The sequence below is a fragment of the Paramormyrops kingsleyae genome, chromosome 7, assembly GCF_048594095.1.
Source record: "Paramormyrops kingsleyae isolate MSU_618 chromosome 7, PKINGS_0.4, whole genome shotgun sequence".
Lineage (NCBI taxonomy): Eukaryota > Metazoa > Chordata > Actinopteri > Osteoglossiformes > Mormyridae > Paramormyrops > Paramormyrops kingsleyae.
Window position 1 is genome coordinate 20,545,550 of NC_132803.1, and position 12,871 is coordinate 20,558,420.

The following is a 12,871-nucleotide window of genomic DNA, read 5'->3' on the forward strand; positions in this document are numbered from 1 at the left end:
AGATAAGTAGTTCTATTCATTACAAATATGGCATTGAAGCATGAGAGCTCTGACTGTTTATAAACTTAATTTGCATGTCTGAGTGATGGTTGAAATGACTCTTGGTGAAATGAATGAGGATTTTATGTAAAACAATGTGAGCCACAGTACTAGTGAGGGTTTGGGGGCTTATACAAATGCTGTGATGGATATTATTAATGCTATTCCTTTATGATCCCTCAGCCTCTGTGTACACTTCAAACAAGCCATCAGAATGAAACCTGCTCTTTTTGCACCATGCAGAATTTAGCTGTCCTGCAAAGCAGCCAAGGGAGTTCGGAGTTGTATATACACAAGATGATGGACTGTGACAGCTGGAGTCCAGTGTGTGAAAAAAAAATTAGTTCAGTTTGTAAACCACACTAAAAGGTTAACTTCAGTTTATTTACTTCACAGTCCGAATAATAATATAAATTAAGAATCTAAGGTCAAGTTGCATTTTTTATCTAAACACCCACTACTCAAATTGCAACTTGCCTGAAAAGATGGTGGAATAACTTATATTGTGTTAAATACTTGCAAATGTTGAAACAGAAAACTGAAACAAAGCCCTCAGATATGCGAAAAATTTGCACTTTGGTGAAAACGTGTGAGAGAAGTGGATCATTTGTGATATTCTTCATATATAGAACAATCTTTATTATACTTAAAATTATATGCTACCTTTTTATAGTTATTCATGCTAGAGGAAAAGGCTAGGAAATGTCTCTGAAGATGGCAAAACAATCCTATTGCATTCTATGAAAAACAGTGATTTACAGCTAGAACCTTACTGCAAAATTATAAATCAGTCAGTGTTCCAGAATGTTTTTTTATACCTCTGAAAAATAACCTGTGAAAAACAAAAATAATTATTTCAATTTCAGTGACACAGTTGTAAAGGCAATGAAAATACAGAAATACATTCAGTAGTTACTTTGTTAGGTACACCTAGCTAGTAGTGGTTAAGACCAACGTTGGTCCCCAGAACTGTTTGTACAGTAGACAAATTGTGCATTCAGAGAAGTCATTCTGCACACTACTGTTGTGCTGAGATGATATTGTTGTACTTGCAGCTTTCCTATCAGCTGTAACAAGTCTGGCCATTCTCCTCTGACCTCTCAAATTAACAAGATGTTTTTGGCATGGGTGTTTTTTTAATCATTACACTGTAATGTGCAGAAGTCCCAAAAGAATGGGTGTTTCTGAGAAGCTGGAGCACTGTAAAAGACACCAACAATGGCACCATTCAAAATCATTTTAATCAAGAATCTTAGTTATTCTAATGCTATGCAATAACTTACCCTCTTCCCTATTGTATGTATTCAGTTGCAGCCATGATTTGATGTTGGTAGGAGCAACCAGTACACATTAAACATTTTAATATATATAAAACACACTCTGAAACGTTTATAGAAATGAGCCCATCTGTATACTACTTTCATTTTCAAATAAATGAACACCTGTACTTTTAACTAAACTATTATCCACACTAGAACAATGTGAAATACAGACCTAGAAGTCAAGGCTGCCTTCTCGCTATTGTTGAACTCTTTTGCCACCTTGTGGAAATTAATGGTAGTAACATTTTACACTGAAAATTTACTCGAATAAGCACGTGTACAGATATACAGTGCTATAGTTGGCTAACAAACGTGCTTCAGCTTAAAAAAAACAATCTTTCAGTTTCACAGTATTTTCAGTATGCATTTCTATACTCGATAAGCCACATGGAAAATGAATGGTTGAGATTTTCATATAATTCTCTTAAAATTCAGTGTGTAACATTTTAAATAAAGATAATAATAATCCATAAAAACACAATTGCAACAAAAAGTATTAAACAATAAGTCCTTTTAGTTTAATAGACACTGTGAACACAAACAAATTTGCTGAAAAATATGTAATTGATACATTATTTCCCATCCCTGTGATAGGTAGGTGTCCCATCCTGGATTATTTTCTGCCCATAGCTTCCAGGATAGGTTCCAGACCCCCACAACCCTCAAGAAGACAAATGGGTACAGAAAATAGATGGATGGATGGATTATTTTCGATCATTTTTTAGTAAAACACGTACAGAAACAATCTGAACAGAGACAATCAAAATAAGTCATACTTTACATATGTAAATTTTAAAAAATGATGTAGTTCATCAGATACATTTAAGCTTTCAAATGAAATCATTTTAAATGTAACATATATAGACATATTTATAAACAATGTTTCTACATTTATGTAAATGTATGTACATGGATAGCAGGATGATTCAGGATGGGATGCCACATTTATGCACGCACTAGTGTAATCTCTCTCTCTCACACACACACACACACACATACACACTCTTCAGAAGCACCGACGTACATGTCTTTGGATTGCAGGTTAAGAACCGATTTCCCAACGAGAGGTCTTGTGTTGGATTTGTGGACCATACTGTGAACCAAGTCAAGTGTTCCCCAATTGTATGTGTAACTGGATTCTTCATCACGTCTCTTGCAGTTTTCTCTGGCGGCTTCCCCCAGCAAATGCAGGACCATTAGGGAACCCCATGGATGCTATAAGCAATGTACATTCGGCTCACATATCATAATCCCTTTACGGCAGGGGTCTCCAACTCCGGTCCTGGAGGGCTACTATCCAGTCGGTTTTCAATCTTACCTGGCTTCTGATGAGCCACACCTGTTCTCAGGTAAATACCAGGGCCGGGTGCGGCTCATCAGAAGCAAAGTGGGACAGAAAACCTACTGGATAGTAGCTCTCCAGGACCGGAGTTGGAGACCCCTGCTTTACGGTCAGTCTTGAGATATCGCAAGAAATGAGCGCTGTTGATGCTTATAAAAGCTGAGCTTCTAATATATTTCAATTTCAAAGGAAATGACACCCCCACCCCCTCTGTCAGCTCACTGATTATCTGGCAGCAAAACCTCCTCACATTGCTTTTCAAACTTATTTATAACCTCTAACAGGCTTCTTCAAAGGGATCTCACAAATTCACCTGTAAATTGGTTGCTTTGACATGAAAACATGAAGGTACGTATGTTTACTGTGGAACAAAATGGATGAATCCCCGCTTCCCATTCTCCCTTTTCCTTTAAGTCTGCTATTTGTTCAAGCATTACCTACAAAACAGTCCACGGCAATGTCCATGAGGTAAATTTTGGCAAATTATATGATAATGTTACTTATCTGGGGCTCTGTCTGTCCGATCTATGCTGTTCCATCCCCAGGTTTTTGGTTGTACGTTTTGTATAGATGAAGTGATGCTGTATCCCAAACTTCTCATTGGCCATCAGCTCAAACAGGCACACCTCAAGCTCATCCCTTGGTCTTGCTAGGTCACGGAAATGCTGCTCAAGTGGTGTTAGTTCACTACTCTTAGGAACCTATGGAAAAAAAGAGCTTATTTTCTATTATGTTATGTAATGTTCCTTAATAAACAAATAGGCAAATATGTGAAAAGCACATGCTTTTATGACATAGCTGAAAATAATTTTAAAAAGGGACTATAAATTAAGTATGTAGATGAATCAATGAAACAATAAATACTAGTTTTACTAAAAACTAGTAAAAACCAGAACTATGCAGTGATCTTAAGTTTCCTCCGTTAATATGGCAATAACTTATTATAGGGACACTGATGCTCCTCGACTTATAATGAAGTTATGTTCCAATCAATCCATCATAAGTGGAAAATATCGCAAGTCAAATATGAATATGATTACTAAGTAATCAAATAACTACCGTCACTCAATAAGTAAATAAAGAATTAGTGTCAGTAAATAAATACCAGTAATTGAAAACTAAATAAATTAATGCAAGTTTATTTGGTTAAATAGAAAGAAATACCATACAAAATGCTGTGTGATCGCTAGATGGCCTGGATGCATGGGTTGGTGGATGGTCTCATCACCGGGCATCAGTGGAATGTATTGTACGACATATTGATAGCCCAGGAATAGATTAAAAGTTGACTACTGAATGTGCATCACTATCTCATAAAGTTGAAACATTGTAAATCAAACTATTGTAAAGTGAGGGGAATTTGTACATGCTATTCTTTATGTTACACAATTAGAGACTTCAAAACTATTCTAGACACACAAGGAAGGGATACACCCTGGACAGGATGAACTCCATCACAGGACACACATATGCACACACTCATACAATTTGAGGTGTAACCTAAGGCCCCTGTGATCTGTATTTGATTAAGAGTTTGGATGATGGGTTGATGAATGGAAATCTGCTATAGCTGTTAGATATACCGATAATGTGGAGCTGTTACTCCTGGCAACCTATATGACAGATGTAAAGGAACATCTTCATCTGGGAATGAGTGAAAACTCAATCTTAAAAAACAACTGGGAAAAAGAAACTGAGTAAGTGAGGTCATCATCTGACTTTAGCTCCCGTCTTACAAAGGGCTACCTCAGAGGCTATTTCCATCAGCCATAGCTTTTCCTCCTCAGTGAACTCTGCTGTGGTCTTCATGTGCAAGGTTCTGCTGAGATAAAAATTATATTTTAAAGAGAAATTTGTAAAGTGTCAGAAAGATAATATATCCAAATACGTCTGGAAAGTATGCTTGTGTGTCTCATCACTAATGAAACTGTCAATTGTAAACAAAGCTTCCATGTATTGAACTTTCTCCAAGGTGGCATACCCACATTCACATCAGCATCTCTTCTTCAACGTTTATTTCACATGGATACCACAAAAGTGGAAAAACCCAGAACTGTATCTATGTATTTATGTGAGGAATTCCCACATTCTCCAAGCCTTTAGGGGACAGTGTATCGCTCTTTGAATTAAGACTTTGTAGCCATGAAGGTTGTTGGTTCACATCCCATAGCCAATGGAATGATGTCACTGTTGGGTCTTTGTGCAAGGCCCTGATTGCTCCAAACCACCTACACAGCCCTGTACTGGATAACTGGTAGAATGCTGAATGAAAATGATCCATTATTCCTTAATGCTGAGGTACAAACTTGTCATCAGCACAATTATGCAGATAAACATTTTATTTTTAGTGAAACTTAACATGAAAGCAAGGATGTCATGCATACGTATTTAGTAGCATTTCTTATTGCGTCCCATTACATCCGGAATAAACACATGCTATTCTATTTCAGTGCACCCTAGAGGCACAACACACACATTACCACTTAACTAAATGAAATCTCTGAGCAAGGAACTGTCAAATTTTAGGTTCTCACAAACACCAAAAATTCTGCTATTAGTCCAGATATGTCAGTAATAAATATGAACGATAAATATGCACGAAAGTGAATGCAGACAAGTTATACTTTCGAAAAATACTTTGAATGCGCGATGATTTTAGCGCCAGTTTCACTTTCTTTTTTAAATGTATTCGTTCTACTTCTTCTCAGACTCGATAATTATGTTACGTATAAATATGTCATACAAAGTCTCCCCTAGAGCAGTTCAAGAAAGCCAAAACACACGACCATAATGCTTATTTTAAACGTCCCAAGTGTAGTATGTCTCTTAACTTACCTTTGCTCATTGATCATTGTTGATATTAACTGTGGCAGTTAACGTTCCAAAAGTGCAATAGATATATTCTTAGCAACCTAACAATGCACTTAGATGTATTCTAATCAAAAATAAAACATTAAAATGAAACATATAAAGGAAGATTTCATAAATCATGCACCGGGTTAACATTATCATAGGCTAGCTAGCTACCATGCAATTATTCATTACATATGACCAAAACACTCATATCGAAAATAAAAGTAAAAGTATAGCTACACGGACAGTAAACAACTCGAGTATGGTTGTCTGTTAACCCACAAATCTCCATAAATTGCAGCGGGTAATATTAACGAATTGTGGACAACTGCTCAGCTAATGGATATAAAACAAAATTAATGCATACTGATATAGGTATTCGGTATTTCCATTATGTATACAACATTTCTTATTTTAGGGGATGATGTGGCACGGTGGACACAATGAGACTTGTTTGGGCATGCGTTCAATAAAATCGTGAGGATCAATTATCCGGTTAAAACTAGGGTTGGGTACCGAAAACCGGTGCCAATACGGCACCGGTACCTATATAACCGGTATGTACCGGACCGAAACAAAACGCGAATTTCGGTGCCACTTAGATGCCTGAACTGTCGATTGAAATATTTGTTCTCTGGGGCTATGATGACACAGTTGTAATAAGCATAAAATTCATCAACACAGACATGACATCATCAGGAAATGAGACCATCCGAGATGCGCGTGAATGCAGCAACTAACGTTACACTTGCTCTGACGGCAGCAGGTAGTCTACCGCTATCTTAGCTTGCTAAATTAAACAACTTTTGTTAAAATGCCTAAAACTAAACGGTAGAAAGTGTGGCTATATTTCACAAGAAAAGATTCCAACACCGCGGCGTGCAGCAAATGTTTTACAGCAGTTGCGTGTAAAGGGGGAAACACGTCAAATCTAATGAAACATTTGAGGGTACACGGAATAAACTTAAAAGCAGAGGGATGCACCGTGCTTGACAGCTTGAGGACAACAGCTGGCACGATCGGTGTGGATAACCCCAGCCCCAATCATACCAACCGTAGCAAAAAGGAGTCCACCGATTTTGTAAAGTATCGGTTCAGGCACCGTTTTGGCACAGGTGTTACACCATATTCTGTGACCATCATATATTGTGACCATAGGAGGCGCAAACTCCCGCGTGCACGCGCTTGGTACGCAAGTTACCTAAGTCTGCGGTTGAAAAGCGCTGTCGCTGGACGCGACTCGTTTTTATGCAGACGAACCCACCAGAGTTTTAACTTTCATGACGGATACATTGTACAGCATAGTTTATGAACATGCCTTATAATGTTTAAAGTCTCATGGATAATGCGTATAATCCATGAATAGAGTAAAGTTAAATTGCGTAGTCGGTGTGCATTCTAAATCTAATTTTTACGACGGTAATCTGATTTTACACGCCAATACAGTGGCTAATTAAAATAAAGCGAGAGTTTCAACAATGGGACACATATAGGTCGTACGTTGAGTATTACCACTAAAATGTCAACTAGCAAAGATGTGCGTGTGTACATATATTTATTTAAAAAAAAAATGTATATTATACATTTATAATATTCATAATATAAATACATGCTCTATTACAGAAATGGTGAACCCAGAGTTAGGCTAGGGTCACATAATATGATAGCAGCCATCACAAATGGTGACCCGTATGCCAGGGACTGCCTGCTGATTAGAACCTTAAAAATTCTTCAGATTATGAAATGTTCATGCTCAAAGTCGTCACCTGAAAAAGATTTGCTTGATCCAATATGTTTTTGCATGATTTATGCCAGGGTCACATAATATGATAGCAGCCATCACAAATGGTGACCCGTATGCCAGGGACTGCCTGCTGATTTCAACCTTAAAAATTATTCAGATTATGAAATGTTCATGCTCAAAGTCGTCACCTGAAAAAGATTTGCTTGATCCAATATGTTTTTGCATGATTTATGCCAGGGTCACATAATATGATAGCAGCCATCACAAATGGTGACCTGTATGCCAGGGACTGCCTGCTGATTAGAACCTTAAAAAGTCTTCAGATTATGAAATGTTCATGCTCAAAGTCATCACCTGAAAAAGATTTGCTTGATCCAATATGTTTTTGCATGATTTATGCCAGGGTCACATAATATGATAGCAGCCATCACAAATGGTGACCTGTATGCCAGGGACTGCCTGCTGATTAGAACCTTAAAAAGTCTTCAGATTATGAAATGTTCATGCTCAAAGTCATCACCTGAAAAAGATTTGGTTGATCCAATATGTTTTTGCATGATTTATGCCAGGGTCACATAATATGATAGCAGCCATCACAAATGGTGACCCGTATGCCAGGGACTGCCTGCTGATTAGAACCTTAAAAAGTCTCCTGATTATGAAATGTATGACAAAGGTTTGATTGTCCCATCATATTTTTGCTAGGGTCACATAATATGATAGCAGGAGACCACACTCTCAGGGGTTGCCAATTAATTCCAGCCACAAAATCTGTCTTAAATACCAGTACATAAAATCTCCACTTAAGTATTCTGTGCATCACAAGTTTTTTAAGATTTACAGCAGAGTGACACCCTCTCCCAAGTCCCAGTTAGTAATCACAGTTAACAGGTAGAAAAGGTGGGCTTTCATCTTGCTTTGTTATTGTACCTTTTTGTATCTGTTTACTAAGTCTGGAGACGTGTTTATGGATATCTGATTGCTATTATTACAGAAAAATAGGCATAGTTGTTGGAGCTATTTTACAGAACAATACACTGTTACATCTATATGTACTAGCATTACTAGAATTAAGAATAAAACACATATAATTGTTAATAAATTTCAGAACAGCAACATTCATCCAAAAATAAACTTTATTCTGAACTTGAATTATCAACAAACTGAATTTAAAATATGAACAAGGTATTTACAACTTAAATCAAAAGAAAATCAAAATTTATTAACATGCCAGACAGCAGTACTCTTTTGAAGTATCTGTTGTCCCAACACAGGTCAGGTGGTACCACCTTCCACATGCATCACACTGGATCTGTAAGCATAAAGCATGTATTGAGTAGGGTTTATTTCATTTCTTCATTATTTCATTTTTTCTGTACAAATAATTCCCACACATTATGTGTGCTCTTAATAAACAGATCATGCATTATTTAGCAAAACATATGTTGTCTTTATTTCAGAATACTTCTTAAGGTAAGTCTGTTTTGTTTTTCTTACCTAAAAAATCCTATGAAGATTGTGTCATTGATACTGCAAGATAGTAATATGTTCAGTCGTTGTAGTATTTTCTTTGGCATGCATTAATGTTTCATCTGTACTCATTGTTGTCATATACTTTGGTTTTTCAGGTTTGTTATATACATAATTGTTTTATATGAATGCTTTTCTGTGTTTTGTATATTCTTTACAATAAAAATGCACTCCATTCTCCCTCCTCCTTCCATCTTGTTAATTCTTGCAAAAAAGTTCTAAATAGGTGATGGCTTCTGAGGTTTCTTGGAAACACATTTCCCTTAGCAGAGGAATTAGGCATAACTTTGGTTTAATGTTGGTTTTAGGTAAACACATACCCAGTCTGTGTGTTTTTCATTTTGTGGATCGTCGGAGTCTACTTTTGAAATTTTTTCTCCACAATAGTGGCAAAGCTCACGAAGATCATCTGATCAGAATAAGATCATTATTAAGATCATAACTTATTTCAATTATAATAAATTCATGTTTTATAAGTTGAATCAAAGAATTCAATGATATGATAATAATGCTAAGTAAAAGTAAAAACTTACCTGTCTGCTTCAGCAGTTTGACAGCTACTTTCTTTCTATATTTGCAAACTGCTGATCTTGTGGTTGAGAAGATTAGAGGCTCCTCTGCCAGGATTTTCTCAGCATACTAGAATGCAACATAGTCACTAAGATAAATAAATGACATTTGTAATACATCAAATGAACTGCAAATATTTGGGTTTAGGAGACACAAAAAACAAAGGACACAATGAATTTGTAAAAGCAAGAAATGAAAAATAGATAAAAATCTCACTTTCAAAACAAATATGCCACATGAACTGCCATCGGGTTGTAATGAATGTGGCATTGTTTCTGCCTTCCATCGGGACACCTGACACCCATGCTTCCTCATAAATGCCCTCAAAAGTAGACAAAAGCAACATTAGTTAAGTTCCTTGCTGCTTTATAGAATACACTGGTCTTAGCAGCAGTCTTCAATGAAGTTGCAGTACCTTGTGGACTCCAAGCATGTTTTTAGTTTTGAGGATGCGTGTCCTAGAGAGTCCAGCACCAAGCTCTTCAACAGTTTGGGAAACATTGCCTATATGACAATAAAATTAATATGCAGCATACACTATAAACAATAAGAAGTGAGACTCCATACATAATAAAAAAAAGGTTGTTCTTACTGTCAGTATCCAGTGGCCAGGTTCATGTACTGCTCCCAGTATTACGTTAAAGTTCCCTGGGTTGCACTAAAAGGTAATTTCAAATAAAGGATTAGAAGGTAACACCACACCTCAGAGCATACCACTATGAGAAAAAAATCACTATCATAAGACCAGTTTTTGTCTGGGTTCATTTCTCTTGTAATACAACTTGTGCTCTAGAAATTATTCAAAATCAAAGGGACAAATGAATGTTTTGTGTTAGAGCAGTGCCACCACAATGACAAATAAAAAAAAACATGTAACAAACAAAAACACTTGCCTTGGCGCAAAAGAAAAAAAGCAGCCAGAGAAAAAATGACTCAGTTCAACCAAAATTACATACACACTAAACTCAGTTAATGTTGCAAAATCACCACTTCCAAATTGTTGTTAAACAGACAGACTAATCATAATTATTACAAAATAAATCATTATTTTTTTTATTAAAAATATGTATACATACGCATACCATACCAAGAATGCCTCGATCTTTCATTTTGCACCACTATACCAGATATCTATAGCTATGACTGTGATGGTTGTTTTGTAGTTTTATCGTTTGTAGTTTTGTTATACAATGTATGCACTTTGGAGTTGCAACTCTTCCAATATATGTAGGCAATATAGTTGTAGTTCTTATGTTCCCTTCACACTTCTATCTATGCTCGAAGTCGCTTTGGATAATACTGTCAGTCAAATGAATAAATGTAATGTAAATATAATACCTAGACGAGGACTAGTACCAGCACCATACCCTCTTCTTATGATAAAATTAATAACATTTAGAAAGTAGGAACAAAATAGGACATTCATATACCAAGTCAGTCACCGTATGTGGCTTCACACTGGTGGTGATGGTACACTGTCACAGCATCACTTTTCATTACCTTTAACCTTGACGTCTTCTTCTGCCAAATGCTAGTCATTTCATAGGAATCAATGAAAAGGGCCTGGTTGTCTTCATTTCTCTTATTGTGATGCTGCACCAAACGCAGCAGGTAGGCATTTATCACCTGAGAACCAAAATATTAATTTTCATACATCTGCCAGTATATATAGAATATACATACACACACATATAAAGTGCTATAGAAAAAAAAACATATCCCAACACACCTCACTCTCAAGTTCCTGATCAGGAGCTGTTCTTGTGATGTCCCAGTAAAAAATTTTGTAAGGCCCAATTCTTGAAAGCAGTACATGGACATTTTTCCCTTCCCAGGCCTCGTTCACACCTGTAAAACAAAACAAAATTAGAAATCTAACTAAAAATCTTCTCTTAGTGTAGTTTCTAACAATATACATTCTACAGCACATTCAACACTGCCCCACCCTCTCCATCTGACTGTTATCCAATCTGTAGCACAAAGGCACAGAGCACTTTGTATTTTTATTTATTATTGTTTAACTGTTTTTAACCTTAATTATTTATGTAATCTTATTGCTATTATTGTCATTGTAATGCTACTGTTATTGTTGTGTAAAGGTAGATTGGCAAAGAATTTCATTGCATGGTTGTGAACCATTTTCTTTTTTACTGTGCATATGACAAACTACTTGAATATTGAATCTTTATAATGATTTGAGTGATATTTTTAATATAAATGGCATTCTGCAGAATATAAAAGTAGTTCACATTTGTATATGAATATTATGACTGAGTACATACAAGACAGCAGTGAGACGGCTGGTGGAGAGGTAGATACAGTGGCTGATGCCAGCAGAGGAGTGGTGGACACAGCTGTTGGTAGAGATGAGGATGGATATGCAGAGGTAGTTGGAGTAGGTGGAGAAGACGATTCTGCTGCAGAAGAGGTAGCTGGAGTAGGAGGAGAAGCTGGTTTTGCTGCAGGAGAGGTAGCTGGAGTAGGAGGAGAAGCTGGTTTTGCTGCAGAAGAGGTAGCTGGAGTAGGAGGAGAAGCTGGTTTTGCTGCAGGAGAGTTAGTTGGAGTAGGGGGTGAAGGTGGTTTTGCTGCAGGAGAGGTAGTTGGAGTAGGTGGTGAAGGTGGTTCTGCTGCAGGGGAGGTAGTTTGAGTAGGGGGTGAAGGTGGTTTTGCTGAAGGGGAGGTGGGCACTCTGGCTTTAGCCTTCTCTTTTAATTTGCTGGGAATTCTAGGGACCTCTTCAGTGTGCAGCTTTAAGTGGTCAATGTTAACCCTTAAGGTGGCTTTCCCAAAACCATCTACAAGGTCAACACTTTTCCCCTCTATTCTTGTCACTGTGAAAGGCCCCAAGAACTCGGGCTCCAATTTTCCTCCCTTCCGTTGCTGACTGCGAACATTCTTCCTCCACACCATGTCACCAACCTGAAGCCTTTGGCCAAATGTCTTTGATCGCAGGTGCCTTCTGGTCTTCTCCTGCACCCTTTCAACATTGTCCTGTACTATTTTGAGGAGTTTTTCCTGCCTCTCAATGTCAAAGGTGACCTCCTCTTCTAAATATTTGTCCTCAATGGAGTGATCAATCTGTAGAAAATTAAATAACGTTTTTAAGATATTATTTAACTTGTCTTCAGTAGTCAAAGAATATATGCATTAACATTTATATTAAAAACCTGTCTAACCTGATACTGTTCAGGCACTTCAAATGGGTAGCGTGCTTCTCTACCAAACATCAGGAAATATGGTGAGAAGCGTGTTGTCAGTTGCTTTTTGGTGCGAAGACCAAACATCACTGCATCTAGATATCTGTCCCAGGTGTTGGGCTTATCGTCCACCAGCTTGGCAAGAGCCCTACAAATGAAATAGATACATCCATAACTTTTTGGTTTGAATTCCATATTCTCCATAGGATTGTAACAGTTACATTGTTTTTGCAGTCACCCTTATACAGTGATCTGAATAAAACTTTAATAAACA

The 12,871-nt window shown here is 37.0% G+C and overlaps 1 protein-coding gene across 3 annotated transcripts; it reads right to left on the bottom strand.

Annotated features, from left to right (window-relative positions):
• Positions 1 to 8,418: 8,418 nt before the first annotated feature.
• Positions 8,419 to 10,967, bottom strand: LOC140592116 (sentrin-specific protease 2-like). Of its 3 annotated transcripts, XM_072714483.1 has the most exons (8): positions 10,901 to 10,967; positions 9,993 to 10,058; positions 9,816 to 9,904; positions 9,617 to 9,722; positions 9,364 to 9,469; positions 9,151 to 9,239; positions 8,798 to 8,830; positions 8,419 to 8,612 (listed from the first exon to the last, which is right to left on the bottom strand). In XM_072714483.1, exons 1-7 carry the CDS (start codon positions 10,937 to 10,939, stop codon positions 8,822 to 8,824), a joined length of 504 nt encoding a protein of 167 aa, XP_072570584.1. In that variant the 5' UTR covers positions 10,940 to 10,967; the 3' UTR covers positions 8,419 to 8,612; positions 8,798 to 8,821. The 3 variants fall into 3 exon arrangements, 2 of the variants coding, with proteins under 2 accessions (XP_072570584.1, XP_072570583.1); XR_011992400.1 differs by having other exon boundaries at positions 8,798 to 9,239; XM_072714482.1 differs by lacking the exon at positions 8,798 to 8,830.
• Between the last annotated feature and the right edge of the window lie 1,904 nt (positions 10,968 to 12,871).

What these genes read in the sequence shown, in the direction of transcription:
- LOC140592116 (XM_072714482.1), bottom strand. Translation starts at nt 10,939, where the DNA reads ATGACTAGCATTTGGCAGAAGAAGACGTCAAGGTTAAAG. An exon ending in AGAAGACGTCAAGGTTAAAG is followed by an intron (nt 10,059 to 10,900) that starts GTAATGAAAAGT and finishes ATTACCTTTTAG; the next exon opens with TGCAACCCAGGGAACTTTAA. An exon ending in ACATGCTTGGAGTCCACAAG is followed by an intron (nt 9,723 to 9,815) that starts GTACTGCAACTT and finishes TCTACTTTTGAG; the next exon opens with GGCATTTATGAGGAAGCATG.